At 33.5% G+C, this 22,736-nt stretch overlaps 1 protein-coding gene across 1 annotated transcript in view; it reads right to left on the bottom strand.

Annotated features, from left to right (window-relative positions):
• Positions 1-21,562, bottom strand: part of Non1 (nucleolar GTP-binding protein 1) — a 177,060-nt gene extending 155,498 nt beyond the window's left edge. The window contains exons 1-2 of the mRNA XM_090403341.1: positions 21,433-21,562; positions 10,700-10,870 (exon numbers count right to left, since the gene is read on the bottom strand). Of these exons, the coding sequence (XP_090259467.1) occupies positions 10,700-10,870; positions 21,433-21,480 (219 nt within the window). The 5' untranslated portion in view covers positions 21,481-21,562. The remainder of the gene's footprint in view (positions 1-10,699; positions 10,871-21,432) is intronic.
• Between the last annotated feature and the right edge of the window lie 1,174 nt (positions 21,563-22,736).

Below are 22,736 nucleotides of genomic sequence, written 5' to 3'. Positions count from 1 at the left end.
CACTGAAAACAAAGCTGCATGCTGGTTTGGGTAATGTGGGGCTTACATATTGTGATCCTACCAAGGAAACCCATGTTGTGAACCTTGGTTCTGAATGTTTCTGTGCACATTCATGTTCCTTCTAATGCCTGGAATTCTACATTCAATGCGTCGGCCAATGAATGGTGGATTTTACATATCTTTTGTTGTGCCCTATAGTCACATTCAGTGAGTGTAGTAGGTCATCCACTGTAGGTAGCACTTGCAGTTGATTCGCTGTGCTTCCATCTCAGTATGGGATCACTGATTTTTGAACTGGGATGGTCCAATTTGTCAAAAACTGGGCAAACAGATAGGCCTACAACATAGCATCCTATGCAATGCCTCTTTCAACCTATCAGTTTCCTTCTTGCAGCTATTTCACCTGGACACAGTTGCACTGACTTAGGAGCATGACATTCCTCCAATTTATACCAGCTACAAACACGAGACTTGTTACATGGCACAATGCACTGCCCATGGGTCTGTTAACTTCTTTCCAAGCAGTGTACAAGTAGTCTAGTCATGAAGATAGTTCATGTGCACTTTGTTTGCTTACACTTGGACAAAGGATTAAAGTAGAATATAATTTCTTGCCATCTTTAATTTAATTTATAACCAAGAGAAAAAACTTTCAACAAACTAAGGATAGTGTTCCTCTATGTATTATACTGCTAATGCTAAGTCCCAAATTGTAATATACAATTTGGTTTTTGGCTATTGTCCTAGCTTAAATTAAAGCTCTGTGATTAAGGGGAGCCATTCAATTCCTCCATTTTAACTCATGGTCTCTAGCACTGACAGTGATGTTGCTTTGAACATAAATGAATACAATATTTGTCAAAATTTTCTCAAAAATTCATTTTTTTTTTTTTTTTTAAAGTTTCACAGTCAGGCCCCCACTTAGGAATTTCGACTTACACAAATTATTCCTAAAAGGGTTATGGGGGGGGGGGGGGGGTAAGATTACCTTATCCCAGTCTCCTGAAGATACTTACAGGTGTAAACTTTGTTTGCTCACACTTGGATAAAGGATTAAACTAAACTTATTATAGTCTAACCAAGTGAAAAATAAACTCTCAAAATACTTAATTCAATACACCTACATTACTCACACACCATGTAACAGCAGTCTTCTGCAAGGCAGACAGCTCATGTGGTACATGTGTGTGTGTTGATAAAGTTTGAAGTTATGTCAAGATTATAGGACATCAGTCTATCTCAAAAATACCAGTCTTCCTATTGTTTATCATTGAGAGATAGTATCTACTTTCTTTAACTATTAACTGTGTAGATGTTATTTATTTGACTGAGGATAAATTTTCTTTCATTACTTTGGCAAACAAAGTTTTTATTTTTCATGAATTGTTGAATTCATTTGTTGTCTAGAAGAACTTTGAAAAATTGAAACATGTTAAACATAAAGATATATCATAAAGATGTTAATTCTAATCTAAGGTTATAGTCATCTCTTGTTATGGCTCTACGTATGTAACTGTAGTCATCAATTTTAGGAACATTTATTCAATTATATATTTAAAGTGAAATTGAGAGAGTGATTAAGCAATTGAAAATTTTAGCATTTTGTAAGTGTTTGTTACAAAATGATATTATGAGATACAACAATGGTGGGAACTCAATCTCTCATTCAATGTCATAGTAGGTAGTACTGCTATGAAAAAGAATAAAATAAAAATAAATAAATAAATGAAAGAAAATAAAATATACAAAATTGTCTCTTTTTTTAAGATCTGGCAATCGTAATGTAGATTTTTTAAAATTTCAATCTATTTTTATTTTTTATTAAGTATACTAATCAGGTATGTGACTGAATTTGAGAAAGAGACTATTATACTTCTCTTCTTCCTGTCATGGATTTTAGGCCAAGTGGCGCTTCTTCCAGTCTGATGCCATCGCTTTCTTGGTCTTAAAATTCTTCTTTTTTCTGTTTATTTTATATCCATATAGTATTTTTGGTGATCTGCTATTGTACATTCAATTTACATGTTCTAGCCATTTGTCTATATTTACTTAGAGACAAAAATATATAGTGATTAACTAGCAGGAAAACTCCAAATTCTACAAGAGAATCTGAAAAGTATAAAGTGGGATATTATAGGAATCTCAGAAACTCACTGGGCAGAGAAGAATGCCTAAACATACCAGAGGGCAAATTATTCTATTCGGAAAGAAGAGACAATGTACATAGAAGGAGTTACCATTCTAATAAAACAAAATCTTATTCTGGATGAGATATAATATCTCATCCAGAATAACAGGAATCATCTCATCCTATCTCATCCAGAATAACAGGAATTAGACTAAAAGCCAAAGAAAAAGGACTACACAGAAAGGTTATTCAGATTTACGCACCAGATGCAAGTCACAATGAAGAAGGCATCGAACTATTCTACAACAATCTCCAAAAAGAAATAGATAATACTAACTCCAGAGACATCTTATTCATAATCAGAGATTTCAACGCGAAGATCGGAACTTTCAGAGAAGAACTACAAGATGTAATGGGGAAATTTGGAATTGGAACCAAAAATGAAAGGGGAGAAACTATGCTCAATTTCTGCAATCTCAAACACAATGTTTTACCATAGACCTAGTTTTAAATACACCTGGACCTCACCAGATAGAGAAATATGAAATTGTATTTTATATTTCTCTATCTGGTGATTAGAAATAAATGGAAAACATCAATCAAAAACATAACACTCAAAAGCCTAGAGCTGGATACAGAACATGAACTCCTCTCTGCAACAATACAGATAAAATTCAAAGTCAACTATAAAAGAAATGGAATTGATAAACTCTACATGGAGAAGTTAAAAAAATAATCAAATAAGATTAGACTACATTAGGAAAATTGAAGAAATAAATAGGACCCAAACAGATGAAACTGAAAATCTTGGAAAACAGGAAAAGAAATATTAATTAACTCGGCAAGGGAAACTTTAAGAATTTCTAAGAGACCCAATAATAAATGAAAAACATCTGAAATTTTAGAAAAATGTGAAGAAAAAAGAAAACTAAAAACAAAAATAAACAGCCATACCTCTGAAGAAAACGTGAAGAAATAAAAACAACTCAAAAACTTTTTGTTTTTGAGTTGTTTAGCCAGTTTTCTTCTAAACTGGCTAAGCAAAAAAGCAGAAAAATACAATGAGGCATATAAACACCATAACTCAAAAACATTACATAACACAAAGAAATTACAAAAAAACTTTTCACCACTACCTCTAACAATGATCAACCATCAGGGCGAGGAAATAGAAAATCCACATGTGATAAAAGCAATATTGATGGAACACTACCTACCAAGAAACTTTTAAAAATGAAAGCAATAACTACCTAATAACAAAGTCCCACACTAACTCAAGACATGATGCCTTAATGATCCTTCCATCGGAAGTGGAGAATGCTCTAAAGCAATGAAATCTGACAAAGCACCAGGGATTTTAGGCCAAGTGGCCTCTTCCAGTCTCATGCCATCGCCTTCTTGGTCTTAAAATTCTTCTTTTTATGTTTATTTTATATCCATATAGTATTTTTGGTGATCTGCTATTGTACCTTCGATTTAGATGTTTTAGCCATTTTTGTCGATATTTACTTAATATAGACAAAATTCCATCAGAAACTCTGGAAAGAAGGAAAGCAAACAACTTTAAAATTCCTTACCACACTTTTCAACAAAATAATTAAATCAGGAGAAACCAGAAGATTGGAGAACAGGAATTATCATGCCAATTTACAAGAAAGGTGATAAAAAAATTGTAAAAAATTACAGACCAATCACATTACTTAACCATGCTTACAAAATATTTACAAGAGTATAAAGGGTATATATATATATCATTCTTAGTATAGAACAAGCAGGTTTCAGAAAGAATCGCTCCACATTGAATCAGATCTTCATAATACAAAGACTAGCAGAATTACTGGGAACATAACAAAAATATCTATTACTGTTTTATAGATTTTAAACAGGCATTCGACTCAATGAAACAGAGTCCACGAGTTGCCCCAGTTCTGAAAGATACTTCAGGCATAAACTTGGTTTGCTTACACTTTGATAATGGATTAAACCAAGTATATAATTTCTTGTTATCTTTAATTTATAATATAACCAAGTGAAAAAACTTTCAACAAAACAGTAACTTTATTAAGAATATTAAAACAGAAACAAATCGATGAAGATACTCTAGACTTCTTAGAAAAATATTATAGTCTCACAGAAGCAATAATTAAATTCAACAGTATAACAGATAAAACAAACGTCAGTCAAGGAGTAGCCCAAGGATGTCCCATATCCCCCATACCTTTTTAACATCTATCTAGACGATATGGTTAACCAAGCCTTGGAAGGAGAAAAATGGGTCAACCTAAATGGTTAAAACTTTAATACCATAAAATATGCAGATGACATTGTAATGATAGCGGACACAAAAGAAAAAATGGTGAACCTAATAACTAAACTAAACTAAACAATACAGCATGACCATAAATACAGACAAAACAAAAATCTTGATAATTGGAAAAAACAAAGAAAAAGTAAACTCCTTGAATGGATCAACAATTGAACAGGTAAACCAATTCAACTATTTAGGAACAGTAACAACAGAACACTTAGATACCATGACCACTATTAAACAGAATATCAACTGCATGGTCATCATTTAATACGATAGGAAAAATAATAAAATCTCCAAACCACTGGAGATTTTATGGTATGGACATGTCGAGATAATGCCATCAAAAAGACTACCCAACCTTGCTCTGTATGCAGGATTAAAAGAAAAAAAAAGAAGACCAAGAACTAAATGGATAACATCAATAAAGGTCAACTCCAGATTACAAACATATAGAGAGCGCACCAGCCATGCAAGAAACAGAGACCCCCCCCCAGAGGTTGTTGTGGAAACACGGAAGACTCAACACGTCCCCAATGGAAGAGGACAGTAAGTAAGTGATTAACTGGTTTTATATTCAGGGACTGTAAAGTTTCTTCATTTGTTTTATGATCCCACTTGGTATATTCAGCTGTTTTCATTTCTGCTGATTGAATCCATTTTTCATTCTCTCTTTTCTTTTTTTTATTGGCCACGTTTCACGTCGATATAATAAAGTTGGTTTAGGCAGAACATTTTATACAGTCTGAGTGTGTTTTTGTACCAAGGATGGCTTAAATATATTATTTATTATGCCATTTACTTTAACAAAATTTCATATTTTAATGTCTATCTTTTTCATCTTCATATGATAAGTCACATCTCAGATAAAAAATGCTTTCCTCTGAAAGCATTTTTTTGTGTCTTTACTTCTGATATTCTCTATTGTTCTGAAATTTCATTTAATGATTTTACTGATCTTTGTAGATTATTTTCTGATGTACCAAATACAATTTGATCATCTGCTAATAATAGTGTGTCTATCTTTATTTGTGGGTTTATTTACCAAATGGGTTATGCTCTTTCCAGATTGCTATAATTTTATTTATATATATTAAAAAGCAGAGGTAATAGGACACATTCTTGCCATACTCTTCTTGATATGTCTTTCCATTCTGATATTTGTTTTCTAATTTGACTGCTATTTTATTTTCTGTGTATATTTCTTGAATAGATTGTAATAGCTAGTTTGGTAAAGCCTTTTTCATAATCAATGAAGGACACATGTGTTTCTTTTTGAAATTCTCTTCACTTTTCAATTAATATTTTTAGAGTGGAAATGGAGTCTATGCAAGATCAGCTTTTTCGGAATCCATTCCGTTTTGCTAGTAGCTTGTCCTCTGTAACACTGTTTAGTTTCTCTTAATATTCCTGCATATATTTTGTGCCCTGCATTTAGCAGACTGAGCCTCTGTAGCTCAGTCAGTATAGACGAAGCCCTTTGGTCAGAAAATGTGAGGAACCTTTATCTGGTCTCTTTCAATGGTGAGTTAACCAGTCTCATACGGCGGCGAAAGTTTTTTTTTCCTCCCAGTAACTCTTGGTTCTTCATCCCTCAAAACAGGTTCTGAACACACACAGCTATAATCATAAATACTTATGGCAAGGAAGGCAACAGGAAATCACATTACATCATTATCTTATTAGTAATCAGCTGCAACCCTCTCAAAGAAAGGAAGCCACAGGATTAGGATTTAGCAGACTAATTTCTCTATAGCTATTGCCTTCATCTTTTTCTTTTTCAAAAAAGAAAAGAACATAAATTGGGATAACCAGTGCTTTTTTCCAAGAGTTGGGATTTTTTCAGAAATCCAGACCATGTTAAAGAATTTCAGACGTCTTTCATTAAAATTTTCACCGGCATTTTGTACAGTTCCATGTTTATATTGTCTTCTCCTGGAGTTTTCCTATTTTTGATCTTGTTTATTGTATTTTTTTTAGTTAGGACAAATTAATATTTTCTGTTAGATCCTTCTTTGTTGTATAAAAATTTACTTCTTTATTATCATCGGTCTAGAGATTTTGAAATACGTTACTCATTTTTCTATACCTACTATTTATATTTATACCTTTTCTTTTATCTTTAGCCATGTTTTTTTATTATTTTATAAGTTTTTGGTTGTGATTCAGTTATATCCTTTTCTATTCAGTTACAAAATTGTGCCATCTCTCTCTCTGTTTTTTTCCTTACTTCTCATTTTTGCAATTGCACTTACGGCTGAATTCACACTTTTATAGAGGGTAGGCAGGGCCCGATGTGCTAGAATGCTTCAGGCCCCTCCCTCATTGTTTGGACCTTTAAATTGGTTCTAACCCAGCTAGAGCCTCGTGTGCCTGAGCATGTGTGCCCTGATTGCACTATTTCTTTTCTACTCTTGTTTTTGCTGTCTACTCTCTTGGAATTTAGTTATGTCTTTTTTTTTGTTTGTTTTATTATCTTTCTTTTTCTGTTCTATCATCAGTATCAAATTCCTCACGTGTACCCTCAAGAGGTGTACACGATATGATAAGTACTACATGAAAAACTTACATCATTATTAACTTCCTATCTACAATTTTCCTCCAAATCAGTCTGTTACTTGTCAAGACTCCAACATTATCAGATCTTATATTTCTATCGTCCTAGGCACTTTGTACAGTATCAATCCACCTCTATCTTGGTCTTCCTGTGGGACGTTTTCCTGCCAACCTGGCAGAGAACCCTTGTTTCGCTAATCTTTCCTCACCCATTCTATTTAAGTGACCATACCACCTCAGATTAGCTCTGCTAACACATTCCTGGATGATGACAATGTCAAGTTCTTTCCTAATATCCTCATTTTTAATATGATATTGCCATTGATGCCATCGGTTCATGCCTCTAATCTTTCTCAGGACTCTCATATCTGCGGTCACTATTCTTTGGTCAAGTGTTTTACTTCTAACCAAGATCTCAGATCCATAAGTTAAAACTGGTTTGAACATTGTCTTGTATACAGCTAATTTAGTGTTCTGACTAATTTCTCTCTTATACCATATGAATTTATTCAATTAACTTCCCACCATACCAGCTTTGCTGATTCTGTTATCTATTTCTATATTTAATTTACCATCTTCAGTAAAAATCGTGCCTAAGTAGCTGAAATGTGTTACTTGTTCCACAGATTCTCCATTCACAACACAGTTGACATTTTCAATGATTGTGCCTATTTTCATTGTCTTTGTCTTTTTATTGTGACCTTCATACGATATCTATTACAACAGTTATTCAATTTAGTCAGAGAATCTTGTAGACTTGTAGAGGATTTATTTAGAAGTATAACATCATCCGCATAAAGCAAAGAGCTGACATTAACATCTCCAATTTTGATATCATGTTTAGTACCACTTTCCTTCATAATGTGATCCATATAGATAATGAATAACAGAGGGGATAATGTACATCCTTGTCTCACACCAGATTTAACATTAAACCATCTTCCTGTACTTCCTTCAATTCTAACTGCTGACTTACAACTCAAATAAAGACTAAGTACTGCTTGATATAATGCCCCACTGACGTTATATAACTGTAGTGTATTGATTAGCTTCTCTCTCTTGGCACTTTGCCACATGCCTTTTCCAGATCGACAAAACTTAAATACAGATCTTTGTTATATTCCCATGCTTTCTCAACTATTTGTTGTAAAGTGAAGATCTGATCCTGACAGCCTCTATTTGGCCTGAATCAGATTGTTCTTCACCAAGCTTTTCTTCTACAATTCGTCTCAACCGTTTCTCAAGTATACTTGCATAGATCTTGCCAGGAACACTCAGTAGGGAAATACCTCTGTAATTCTCACATTCAGTTTTATTTCCCTTTTTATATATGAGTACTAATAGAGCTCTACTCCAATCATCGGGACTTCGTCCCTCTGCCAGGCTCTCTGAACTATGCAGTGCAGCCACTGTAAGACTCTTATACCACCATACTTCAGCATTTCTGGTCGAATATCATCTACTCCTACTGCCTTTCCACATTTCAAGCATTTGATGGCTTTTTCTACTTCAAGTATGGATATGTATTCCTGACTGCATGCCTGGTCAGTGTTTTTTTACCACTGTGCTGTCATCACTGCTTGTTTGATTTAGCAGTTTTTCAAAGTAATTACTCCATACTTCAAGGATATCTTTTTCGCCTGTTTTCATGTCCTTTTATCATCTCTTACTCCTTTTACAGCACTCTTTCCTCCATTTCTAAGCTTCTTCAACAACCTCCAGAATATTTTGCCACCTTCTTGATATTTATTTTCTATATTCTTGCCAAAGTCCTCCCATGACTTTTGTTTAGCTAGTTTTACACAGTGTTTAGCATTCTTGCATTTGTCTCTATATTCTCTAAGAGCACAAGCTGACTTATTTGGCAGGAACTTTTGATATACTTTCTTCTTTTCCTTCACTGCCTCTTTAACTTCCTGTGTCCACCAGGGAGTTCTGATTTTTTTATCCTTGCAGACAACCTCACCACATGCCTCTCTGATAGAATCAATCAATGTTTTCTTCAGAGTTTGCCACTAAATCTCCAAGGTTTGATTCCTGTTCTCAAACTCTTTCATTTTTTCTTCAATAATCTTTGTGTATTTTAGCCTACAGTTCACATCTGAGAGCTGTTCAACTTTTATTCGCTTTAAAACTTTCTTACATGTTATTCTTTTCAATATGAAATTCAATTTTATCCTGCTCAAGACTAAATAGTGATCACTTCCAATTTCAAATCCTCTACACTTCGGTGTCCTGCACCAGGGAGAAAACATCACTATCAACAATAATATAGTCAATGAGACCTTTCTTATTCCTAGCCTCTTCTCTCCATGTGAATTTGTGCACAATTTTATGTTGGAACATGGTGTTAGTAATAACCAGTCCATGTCCTGAGCAGAAATCCAACAGGTATTTGCCATTATTATTAGCTTCGCTCTTTTCTCCAAATTTTCCAAAAATATTTTTGTATGTCTCACAATCATTTCCTACTCTGCTATTTAGATCCCCAACAGGGATCAACTTTTCCTTTTTCATTGTGTCAGTTTCTTTTTCTAAAGCCTCAAAAAATTCCTCCACTTCTACCTTAGTAGAACCTTCTGTGGGACCACAGGCACAAATAAGTCTCATTGTCCAGTTCCCCATTCTCATATTTGCCCACATTACTCTACTTGAGACTGACTGCCATTCAAGAAGATTAGCCTTGTATTTTGTGTTGAATACTATGGCTACTCCTTCTTTTCCTTGATTGTCATTGCCTGAATATAACATTTTGTATTTATTGCTCAGAAAGATCTCACCAGTTTTTGTCTTTTTTGTTTCAGTCACCCTTATTATGTCAATCTGGTACTTATCTAATTCCTCAGCTAGCTCCATTTCTTTGCCATTCAGGCTTCTTACGTTGATAGTACCAATCTTTAACTCTGGTGATGTTGAGCTGGCGTTTGTTTTCAGATTTGTTTCAGTAGCTGACTTTTCGCTGTTCGACCTGGTTCCCTGGCGAAAACAACGGGGGCCTTGTTTAACCGGGCGATGCCCCAGCCGGCAAGAAATTTTGTCATGTTGTACCATAATTTTTTATTTTGGTTTAACCAATAAGAATACAATTTGGTCAGCTAAATCCCATATTGCCAGCCCATCCTCGTTCGTTTAGTATCCAAATAGATACCCAACAGGGTATCTATTTGGATACTTAATATATACTTAATATTTGGATACATAGCTACTTAATTCAGCAGAAAATGAACATTATTTAAATTTGTTTCTTTAGTAAATAATTTTGTTTATTTACTAAAGAAATAAATTTAAATAATGTTCATTTTCTGCTGAATTAAGTAGCTATAAATGAAAAAATTCACACTGCTATTTTCAAAAAAGGAGATGAAAACTTAAATGAGAGAATAACTAAAAGAACTCAATCTATATTTCAAACTGGAATCTTTGGGAATAATATGAAAGCAAAAAATATATGTATGCATATAAGCTACATGAATGAGAAAGTACTAAATAAAACAAAGCCTTAAGTCTTAAAATAAGACACTGTGTGGATATGACTGAGTATTACCCATTGGACTTATAATGATATAATAACCAAAATAATTAAATTATTTTTGTTATTATATCATGAATGTTGTTATCTCCTTGCTAAAAATACCAACATGGGTAATCATCAATGTAAAGCTTGAACATGAGACACAGAAATGGGATAAGAAAAGTTTCATACTTACATCTATTTTTGGAAAATCATCAAGAATCTGAGTGAGTTTATCTCGAAAGTTTTGTTGAGTAAATTTTACCTTCTTCATATAAAACTGTCTTATGCGGCTTATTTTGTAATGTTTATGGATCACAGTAGGTGTCTTTCTCTGTGTTTTGGATAATATGATATCAACAAAATCCTAACAAATAAAATGAAATTATATATTTAAAAGTTATAATCAATATATAAAATACAATATAAATTTGCTTTATTTACAAACAATGTTTAACAATACAGCCAATGGATGGAAAGAAAGCATACTCTTGTTTATGTGTGTGTGTGTGTGTGTGTGCATGTGATCAATCAAGACCAACAAGCTAACTAAGAATCTATTTTAATCCATGAAAAATGTCAGAAAAATATTATATCGTATGAATTTATACTTGAGGAATGATAACTGACATCCAAATTTATTGTTTGAGGAATTAAAATTATGGATTATATTACAGAGGGTGCAGATCAAGGCCGAAAAAGCATTTTTAATTTCTTTTTCTTAAGTAGCCTCTCCAATTGAGGTTAGCAATCATGGTATGCCAAAGTGTCCGATCCTCTGCCATCCATTTGATCTCATAATATCTCGTTACCCATCCTTTCCATTGCATCATCAACCCAAGAAGTTCTTGATCTACCAGGAGATCTTCTTCCATCTAATTTTCCCTCCAGTATTTCCATAGGCACTTTTCCTGCTGATCCTCTTAATGTGTGTCCTGCCATCTTTCACTTTCTCTTTATAAGATCTTCCAGGAGTGCTGTTTTGGTTTCCATTAACTTCAATACCCCTTCATTAATTTTTTTTCTCGTTTTAAAAAATCTTCAGTGCTCTCCTATAGTACTACATCTCAAAGGCCGGCAGTTTCTTGATTATAGATTTTGTATACGTATACTCTCGCATCCATAATTCAATGTGGACCATATACAGGATTTTATTATTCTTATTTTAGTCTGTTTATTTATTCTAGAAGTCATTAATAATTTATTATCCCAAAATGCTTCTTTTGCCTTAGCTATTCTTGATTTTATTTCCATAACTGCTGTTCCATCTTCTGTAATCATTACTCCTAAATAATTATAAGCCTTTACATTTTGAACAAACCCTGTTGATACTCTTAAATTTGTGTTTTGTTGCTTCTATTTGCAAAAAGAAACCAAACTTTTCGAAAATAGAAGAAACTAGTGGCGCCACCTGTTGTTTCTTTATGTTGTCGAAAGCGGCAACCTTCATTAGTGTTGTGTCAATTGTTTATGACATTTGTTTCATTAGAAGCCGAGTTATAGTGCGAAGTGTGGCAGTGTGTTTTGACGAACGGTCAGAAAATGAGTTTCAAACAGAGAGCTGCGATTGACCGAGTGTGATTTTACTAAGTGTTAAACTTGGTAAAAGTTTTACCGAAATGCATCAAATGCTTCAAAAAGTAAACAGGTGATGAATTCTCATCCCTACTCAAGTTTACAAGTGGTTAAAGCGATTTCAAAGTGGTTGTGAGATGCTTGAGGACGAGGAAAAGCTGGGCCGTCCAAAAAAGAGACTGAGCAAAGTTAACATCCAAAAAGTGCGTGATTTCATCAAAGAAAACCCGAAATTGTCCGAGAGATTGATTGAAGATGAACTGGGGATTCCAAAATCGACTGTGCACAACATTTTGACCGAGAGTTTAGGCCTTCGTAAATTGAATTCGCAATTTGTTCCCCACAAGTTGACCGACGACCAAAAAATGTATCGAATTGAACACTGCAAGAACCTCATTAAATCAAATGAGGTCGTAAGGACTCAAACTTCCTTCAAATGATTGTTACTGGTGGCGAAGCATGGTGTTTTGAGCCTGAAACAAAGCACCAGAGTGGAGACCACCAGAAGAGGGCCATCCGAAAAAAAGTCGCTTAGAGAAGTCAAAAGTAAAGACAATGCTGATTTGTTTCTATGATTCGTATGTATGGCCAAACAGTCAATGGTGAGTTTTATCTAAGTTTTGAAGCGATTGATAGCGAGAATTCTTCGCATACGGCATGAATATCATGATGCAGGTAGCTGGTCACTTTTGCACGAGAATGCACCATCTCATCGTTTAAACATTGTGAGACAGTTTTTGAGCAAAAACCAAGTTTGTGTGTTGGATCACTTGCCATATTCACCTGATTTAGCACCCTGTGACTTCTTTCTCTTCCTTCGATTCATTTGCTGATGAAAGGAAAGCAATACAACACCACTGAAAATGTTCAAGCGGCAGTAACCATGATCCTCAGCAGTATCCTAGAAACCAATATAAAAAACTCATTTAAAGAATTAATTGACTGTGCCAAACGTATCGAAATTGAGGGAGAGTATATTGATTGAAATAAATTATTTGAATAATTATAATTGGCCTGTGTTTTATTTTCTATCAAAAGTTCGGTTTCTTTTCGGACAGAGGGCGTATTACCATACATTTAGTTTTATCTGTATTTAATACTAAGCCATAATTCTGACTCTTTTTGATTAGTATTTCAACCATATTTTGTAATTCTATTTTCGATCTTGCTAAAAACACCAAATCTAATACAGTAGAATCCACTTATTGTGATCACGTATAATGTTATCAATCGGTTATTGTTATCAAAATCAGTTGGTCCCAAAACACACCATTTAAAATGAATTAAAAATAATCCATCTATTATAATCAAAGTTCCAGTTATTGTTATCAAAATCCAGTTATTGTTATGCAAAATGTTTGGCATTTTGCATCTTATAATTCTAAGAAATGCAGGTTAATCAGGAGAAAATCTGACAAAGAACATTTGTCCAAACCTGACTTTTTTGTTAATCTTATTCTTCCCGTAAATCTTATATCTTCCAGGCAAATGCAGGTGTGTAATCTTAATCTTCCGTAAAACTTAAATCAGGGGCGGGGGTGAGTATATATACAGTCTAATTGTGATATTTCGAGTTTATTTTCATGCTCTCTTTCAGTAAGTGAATTTTGACTTAAAGTGCTCGTTAAAACAGCCCTTAGCATTATGGCAGAAGCAAGTAAAAAACGAAAAGATTTATCTTTTCAAGAAAAGAATTTTGGAGTGATAAGTTGCCCAAAATGAATCAGGGTAGTGCAGCTGTACATTTAAAAATTTTACAACCACTCTTGTGTAAGATCTTGAAAAACAGATCAAACATTGAAACTTCAGCTCTTACTAATGAGAACATAGATCAGAGGAGAGCCCAATCTAGTAAGGATACGCAAGTTGAATCAGCATTAAAAATTTGGTTTAGTAATGTTCGTGAAAAGAATGCTTCGATTAATGAGCCTTTGATGTGTCAAAAAACAGAAGAACATGCAAAAAAATGGTCAATGAAAGCGAGAGAATATTGTGTACAAGCATATTCATGGTAAAGAAAAAAGTGCTGATTTTTTATCAGCTGATGTGTGGATTAAGACCGAGTGGCCATAAATTATTGCTGAATATTCTCCCGAGGATATTTACAATGCAGATGAAACAGGACTATTTTCGTGCAATGCCTGAGCATACTTATTTGTTTAAAAACGAAAGTACCAAAGGATTTAAATCTTCAAAAGAGCCAGTGACAATTCTTTGTTGTGCTAATATGAAAGGTGAGAAACGAGCTTCTAGTGATCGGGAAAAGTAAAAATCATCGGCGTTTTAAAGGTGTCAAAAGCTTGCCTGTTGACTACTGGTGAAACAGGTGGAAAAAGCGAGAGAATATTGTGCAAGCATATTCATGGTGAAGAAAAAAGTGCTGATTTTTTATCAGCTGATGTGTGGATTAAGACCGAGTGGCCATAAATTATTGCTGAATATTCTCCTGAGGATATTTACAATGCAGACGAAACAGGACTATTTTCGTGCAATGCCTGAGCATACTTATTTGTTTAAAAACGAAAGTACTAAAGGATTAAAATCTTCAAAAGAGCCAGTAACAATTCTTTGTTGTGCTAATATGAAAGGTGAGAAACGAGAGCTTCTAGTGATTGGAAAAAGTAAAAATCCTCAGTGTTTTAAAGGTGTCAAAAGTTTGCCTGTTAACTACTGTTCTAGTGCAATTCTTTGGTGACTAATGACATTTTCAACAATTGGTTAGTTAAGTGGGATCTTAAATTAAAACATAACATTGTCTTGCTAGTAGACTGTACTGCACACACAAACAATTTATCATTAAAGAACATCAAGGTAATCTTGCCTTTGAACACTACATCGTTAAATCAATCATGGGACCAAGGCATCATATGAGCTTTTAAAGCTTACTATTGCAGAAAAGTTTGTACAAGAATTATAGCTGAACTTGATTATATAAAAGATTCTTCTGATGCAAGTGCAATTGCACAAAAGTTTCCATCTTACACACACAAGAGAGGTCTGGAAAGTTCTGATAAACACCTAGAAAAAAATAATTTTATGTTTTCTTACATATCTTAAAAGAAAATATATTTTCTGAAACAACATTTTTGTTCCATTTATTCCCATTTCAATTTTTTCATATTCTTTCATTTCACTGAATATATTGAAATGTATAAGGGATATTATACACCCTTGTCTCACTCCTCTTTTCATATCTATTGGTTCATTATTAATGTTATTTATAATTTGTGTCTTCTGATTCCAGTATAATTCTATTACTATTATGAGGTCTTTTGTATCAATTTGAATGGCTTTTAATATTTTTAGTAATTTTTCATGGCTTACTGTGTCAAATACTCTTTGAAAGTCTATAAAGCAGAGATATTTATTGTTTATTTTTATCGATCTTTCAATAATAATTTTTAATTCATAAATGGCATTAATTGTACTTTTTCCTGTTCACTTATATAGCATTTAATTCTAAAAAACATCATATTTTTTATTATTTTCAATGGTATTTTTGAAGTATGGGATATGATAATTGTTCTAATTAGTATCATATCCCATATTACTATCTAATAATTCTGCTGCATTATTCCTTTTTGGTATCAGAATGCAAACAGATTTTATGAAGTCTTCTGGAAGTATCATACTATTTCTATAAGAAAATCTGTTCCTCTTTTGTCCTATCTCTTTTGTTAACTCTGCTGATATTGAATCACCTCCATCATTCTGCCATTAGGTAGTTCTTTTATTGCACTTACTATTTCTTCTTTAAATATACCTAGATTTTTCGAATTAACACTGATCGTAGGTTTGCCAGGCCTTTGGTCATTATACAGTTCTGTTATTTATTCTTTCCATCTTTGTATCTTGTCTTCTGGATTTATAATAACATTCTTATCTTTAGCTGCTATTTTGCTTGATTTTTTCTTTTAGTTATTAAGAAATTTTATTTTTGAATCTCTCTACTTCTAGGCAATTACTGATCCATTTATGTTTTCTTCTTTACATTTATTTTTTATTTGTCTATCTAATCTTTTATATTTCTTCATTTCCATTGGGTTATTTTTCCAGGTTGTTCTTTTATCCATTAGTTCTAGTTCTCTTCAGTCATCCATTTTTTTTAAATTTACTTTGTTTTCCCAATACATTTTTCTGCTGTAGTCAATATTGCTTATTTTATCTTAATCCATTTGTTCCAGGGTCTTCTTTCTTTTCAATATACTGTGCTATATTATTCTGAAATAAAGTCTAAGTGTTACTGTTATTTATGTCCATAGGGACAGATGGAATATCAGCACGTTTGCTAAAGGAATGTTCAGTGGAATTGGCTAGGCCTTTCACATGTTTGTATAACTTACGTCAGTTCAGGAATGATACCACAGGAATGGAAGGAATGTGCGATAATTCCATTGTATAAGAGTGGTGCAAAAACTGTTTTGTCTAACCACCAACTTATCAGTGGCTCTGGTGTGGTAGTGAAGATTTTAGAGACATTGATAAGAACTCACATACACAAATAGGCAGACAAACAAGCTATACTCTGCAAGGAGCAGCATGAGTTTACTAAAGGAAGGTCATGTTTTAGCAATTTGCTCATTTTATAACAATGTTATGGCTGAGTTGGATAAAGGGAATGGATACACTATGATAATGTTGGATTTTTCTAAGGCAATTGATAGGATACCACACAAAAGGCTGTTGCATAAACTGGGGAATATGGGATTGGAATATAAACTCTTGACTTGGATCAGGGGGATGATTGACAGACAGATCAAAAAGTAGTATACAGTGGGTGTCAATCTGCCAGATATAAGGTAACCAGTGATGTGCCTCAGGGTTCAGTCCTTGAGTCATTATTGTTCAATCTACACATTAATGACATCAGGAGGCAGGGTCTAACATCGGATGTGCAATTGTTTGCTGATGATGCAAAGATAGGCAGGGCAATCAGGGATGCTACCAACATTCAGCATCTAAAAAATGATTTGAATAGGCTGGAAACTTGGGCAAACAAAAATGGCTATCAGTTTAATGTTTGTAAGTATAAAAGTTATGCACTTTGGCATGATTAGATTTCCAGTGGAAATTATATTAGCAAGGTTATGCTACAAGAAACTGAGGAGGCAAGGGATCTTGGTGTATTGGTAGATAGGAATTTGCAAAAGTTACAAATACAACTCAGAGGAAAACTGAGATGTTGAAGCAAACTTTGACATATAAGGATAAGGAAGTAATTTTGCCTCTTTATAAGGCTTTGATAAGACCATACCTTGATTATTGTGTGCAGATTTGGTCTCCCAAATTCTAAGGGGATAAAGCAGCTGTGGAAAGGGTGCAAAGAAGAGTTATAAAGATTATATCTGGATTATGGGATTTAGATTATGTGGATTAGACTCCAGTTAAAAGGAGAAAGAGGGATGATATAATAGAGGTCTATAAACTGTTGAATGGGTATTACAGGATAGCATCTGATGAAATTTTGTTATATGGAAGGTGCGGAGAGAACATATTGTTCACAGTCAAGAAAGGAGTAAGAGGTAGGTTTTCTCTCACAGAGCAGTGAGTGGAATAGTTTGCCTTCAGGGGTAGTAGTGAATGCATATAGTGTGAATGAATTTAAGGGAAGGTATAAGAGCTGGTTTGGGTGATTTATAGATTCCTTCGATGAGTTCTTGACTCCCTGGAGAGCTCAGATTATAATAATTTATTTGTATTCCACTTCAGTGTTCTAAATCTGTTATCTTTTTTAACTTTATATTTATTATAATTCTCTTTTTGTTTATTGTAGTTTAAATTGCTTTAAAAAATAAAAAAAGATTAAAAAAAACAGTTAATGCAGATAAATTTTTAGATAAAGTAAAAAATGAGATGGTGTTCTATCAGAGGGTATAGATGAGAGACCAATGAAAGTATGAGAAAGAATAAATGACAAGAGAGCAGGAAGATGAAAAATATCAGATAACAGTAAGAGATTTACTGAAGTATGTTATCACTATGAACTGAAAATAGTTAATTTTTTTATTCATATAAACATAATAAGTACAACTAGGAAAATAATGCATGAAATCCATATCCCTATTACAAAAAAAAAACTTTTTGTTTTAATTATAATACATCAAAAAACAATAGCTCACATAACTATATACATAACTATATATATATTTTAAAAATAGATATTTAATGACTTTAAACCGAGATAAAATAGTAAGTTTTAATGAAAATGATACAACTAGTTTCAGCCTTTTACAGCCTTCATCAGGTATCCACTAAAGGTATATGTATGTATGTGTGTGTGTGTGTATATATATATATATTGTTGTAATTAGGATTGACTCGGGATGTATACATTTATAAAATTAAAATTTAACTGACTAGAACCTGAGAAAGTATAACAAAAAAACTTTAATAAATCACGACTAGTTTCATCAGTGTTCCGATGGAACACTGATGAAACTTCTTCAGGTGAGTAAGGAATAACATAAGACTTATAAAAATAACAAGGTAAAAGACATGGAGTTTCCAGCTTAATAAAAAGAAGCAGAATAGTAACAGTCATAGTCAGATTTGTCTAAGATTACAGTTGCATTCCCTTTATCAGCAGGTAAGATAATAATGTCACTGTTGTATATATATATGTATATATATATATATATATATATATATATATATTGTGAAATGAGTTGAATGACTTAAACCGAGAGTTAGGTAAAAGGAGGTTTAATAGTAAACACTCATTTCACTCCACTTCCAAAAATCCACTCCTTAATAAGCCACCCAAAACCATGTCGTCATCATCATCTTAAATTTCCTGGTGTGATTGTGATATTCCTTATTTTGGCCAGACAGACAAATCTATTGAATTACGCATGGAGGAACACATGAGGGACATTGTTTACAAGAAACAGCGAGCCAGTGCCTTATCAAGCAATATCCTTTTCTTGGCTAATCCTAATGATGAAACCAAACATCAAGTCATACAGTCTGTTGGGACAGATCTACTAACATCTTTCGTTGCCATGAGGAATTGGAGAGAAAAATCGTAGAATCTAGGGAAATCATCCTCAACCCTGAACATCTAAATAATAACTTGAGCTACATCCTCCCAGATAGTCATTCAGCTGTAATCATGACGCTAACGTGATGCTGCAAACAGGCACTCTCCTAACAATGTAACAAAAGAAAGAATAGCTTTAAATACAACTACAATGTTTTCATACTAATTATGTATAGAGACTTTCTATGTTGTTCATTGTTTTTTTAACCTTCAGTGTTTACTGTTTTTTCTTTTATAATGTTACCTGATGAAGGCTGTTATAAGCCGAAACTAGTCATGTTTTACTATTAAACCCACTTTTACCTAACTCTCGGTTTAAGTTGTGAAATGAGTTGAATGACTTAAACCGAGAGTTAGGTATCTTAATCCCAAGTAAGCAAACAGTTAAGTTTGTGCCTGAAACATAGTTCAAGTCTAAAGATGGTACAACACTAGGGCAACTCCTTGTAAAGGTGGGTAAAGTACATCTCACTAGAAAATATATACTGCAATACAAAACCGGTCTGGGTAGTGACCCCACCCATAATGTATTGCAGTATACATCTTCTAGTGATATGTGCTTTACATTATGGGAAATACTAAGAATAGTGATCAGAACTTTACCTTTACAAGGAGTTGCCCTGGTGTTGTACCATCTTTAGACTTGAACTATGTTTCAGGCGCAAACTTAACTGTTTGCTTACTTGGGATTAGGAGTTAAATAACCAAGCTTAAAAAATTACTTGGTAACCCTAACATATATATATATATATATATATATATATATATATATATATATATATATATATATATATATATATATATATATATATATATAGTTATGCGAGCTATTGTTTTTTTAATGTTGTATTATAATTACAAAAGGAACTTCTTAGTTTGAAATTTTAACTCTTTCATCCTTTGCAATACATTATTACTGGATTAAATGCAGACTGCCAAAAAATTTCTTCATTAGAAAACTCTGCAGTAGAATATACACTTCTTGTTAAATGATAAATAAACTGAATTTAAAGCATGGAAAAGTTTTCTGTTAAGATGCTAGGTGATACAGTCACTCATATCACCACCAGTCACAAATAACATGGTCTATTAATCAACAAATAACACGATCTAAGCTTGCTTTCTTAGATGAATGAAAAGTGGTTCTGCTTTCCAATTAAAAGGCTGCGAGTTTGAATTCCACTGTAGCACAAAATTTCTCAATGCCTTCAGGCGAAAGATGAATTTTGCTGCTCATAATAAGGGCGGTACTCTAATTACTGGAAGCCTGAAATAGCTAGAAAAAGTTCTGCTTGGTTTCTGGAGTGAAGTTTGTTATCAAACTTTCAACCTACCAACAGTACTAATGTACAATAAGTTTACAACTTTTTGTGGGTGGGACACACACACACACAATGTGATGACAACTTACTTGGTCTAGCTACCAGATGAATAGCATCTCTACTTTCCAACACCATGGGAGTTCAAATCCCAATGTCTGTGAATGTCACAAGTAAATGAGAGATGAATTTTCATTGCCTAGTGTGATAAAACTGATTAAAATCGACGTATGAACACGAAAGATACAAACAGTACAAGAAACATAGTTGTGTGTGTGCGGGGGGGGGGGGGGGAACACTAATACCAAGAACCTCAGAGGGAAAAAATTGAACAAAGCACCACTCCAAATATATCAAAACAAACACCTCGACAAATATAACGTAAATCACCTGTCACAATTCGCAAGTCACGTGGCTTTGCTGATTTCTCGGTTAAGGCTAATAACTCCCGTATACTTGAAAAACACTACGAAGTTTGGTTGATCCACAGGACTTTCACGCCATCCTTTTGCATCATCAATAACAATTCCCCCTGAAGGATGCTAAATATCTGGTACTCAGCAAGAAAGCACAAACTCTTTTATTATTACTGCCGACACCTCGGACCCTAGGACTCATTACGTGTGTGAGAGGGGGCACACCATTTCATTCCATACAATTTGTACACAATGCCACTTTTTCTCGTAGAGTGGAATATTGTGAGACAGTGGAATGTGAATCAGTCTTCAAGGAAACGTTTTATGATATTTACAGCGACAACTAAAATAAAACTAAAATTTATTCTTAGTTTTGTAGCTCCACTTTAAAAGTCAATAACAATTTCGTATGAGTTGAGTCACCTGGCAAGCAAATGACAAGGAACAAGCATCAGACACCAACAGTGCATTTGACCCATGGGCACTGATGATGAATAAGTTCCGAATGGTAATGTTATAACAACAATCATAGTTTCCACGTTGGTAAATATAACAATTAACACTATATATGAATCCATACCTTCGCAGAAGGAACGACTTGTATTTTCTTAAAGTTATAATGAGCCATAATTAAAACAACAACACGCACACGTTTCCTAAATGAAAAACCTTAATACTACGCTAGACCACATGCAAAGAACGTAAAAGGGAAATAATCGTAGCGCCACCTAGCGATGTAGATATTAGTTTCTTTTGATTACTAAATATTACTAAATATTACTAAATATTACTAAATATATATTATTGCAATGGTATCGCCTCATAATGATCTAAAGGTCCCTCTTATTTATATGGATTCACAGATTGTAATGCGAGAACTAAATACACGCAATTTACAGACAAAAAATACTAGCTGTGGTGGTAGTGGGCGGTAGATGGCGCTGATGTTGTTGATTGGTGGTAGAGGTTCCGTGTAGTGGTGGAGACGGAGAGTTGTACAATAAGTGTCCTCCCCCGATGAGTCTTCGGACTCCTTGGAGGTGTCACGAATAATAATAGTAATAATTAAGCTTATATTAATACATTACATCTAATTTGAATCACTTCTGCTGATTCTAATTCATGATTACTTCTGAACTTAAATATAAATAAGATGAGATAGTCGTTGAAAAGCATTTGATTCCATCAAAACTAATGCAATAATCAAAGCACTCCAGAATCAGGGAGTTCCTGGAGAATATATCGACCTCCTCCAGACAAGAATACCTCACTGCAACAGCAACAATCCAACTTCACACGAGTAGCAATAAAATATCAATTGAAACAGGTGTATGACAAGGAGCTTCTCTATCACCCAAATTCTTTGCAGCAGTCCTTCAAGAAATATTTAATAATATAAACTGAACAAACCTAGGTATAAAAATTAATAACAAAAATTTAACATACTTAAGATATGCAGATGATATCATAATTTTTGCAAATACTACAAAAGACCTTAATATAATGATAGAAGACCTATATCATGAAAGCAGAAAAGTCGGTCTAAAAATAAACAGAGAAAAAAACTAAAATCATGTTTAATCAATTTTGTAACACCAAAAAACATAATAATACAAAACAATTTCTTGGAAAGAATCTCGTCATATACATACTTAGGTCATTTCATTGATCTAAGCTGTGGACTCCAAAAGAAAATAAATAGGAGAGTTCAACTTGCCGGGAGTGCATTCAGAAAATTGAAAAACATTTTTCAAAACAATGATGTCCCACTCTGTTTAAAAAGGAAGACATTTAACCAGTGTATACTTCCAGTCATCTCATATGGTTGTGAAACTTCGTTAAGAAAAGCACTAGCAAATAAATTAACAACAACTCAAAGAAAAA

Source organism: Typopeltis vanoorti, chromosome 14 (genome assembly GCF_054136105.1).
Source record: "Typopeltis vanoorti isolate ZY-2024b chromosome 14, IOZ_Tvanoo_1.0, whole genome shotgun sequence".
NCBI classification, from domain to species: Eukaryota; Metazoa; Arthropoda; class Arachnida; order Uropygi; family Thelyphonidae; genus Typopeltis; species Typopeltis vanoorti.
The sequence above is the reverse complement of the archived record's forward strand: the minus strand, read 5'-3'. Positions and strand labels throughout refer to the sequence as shown.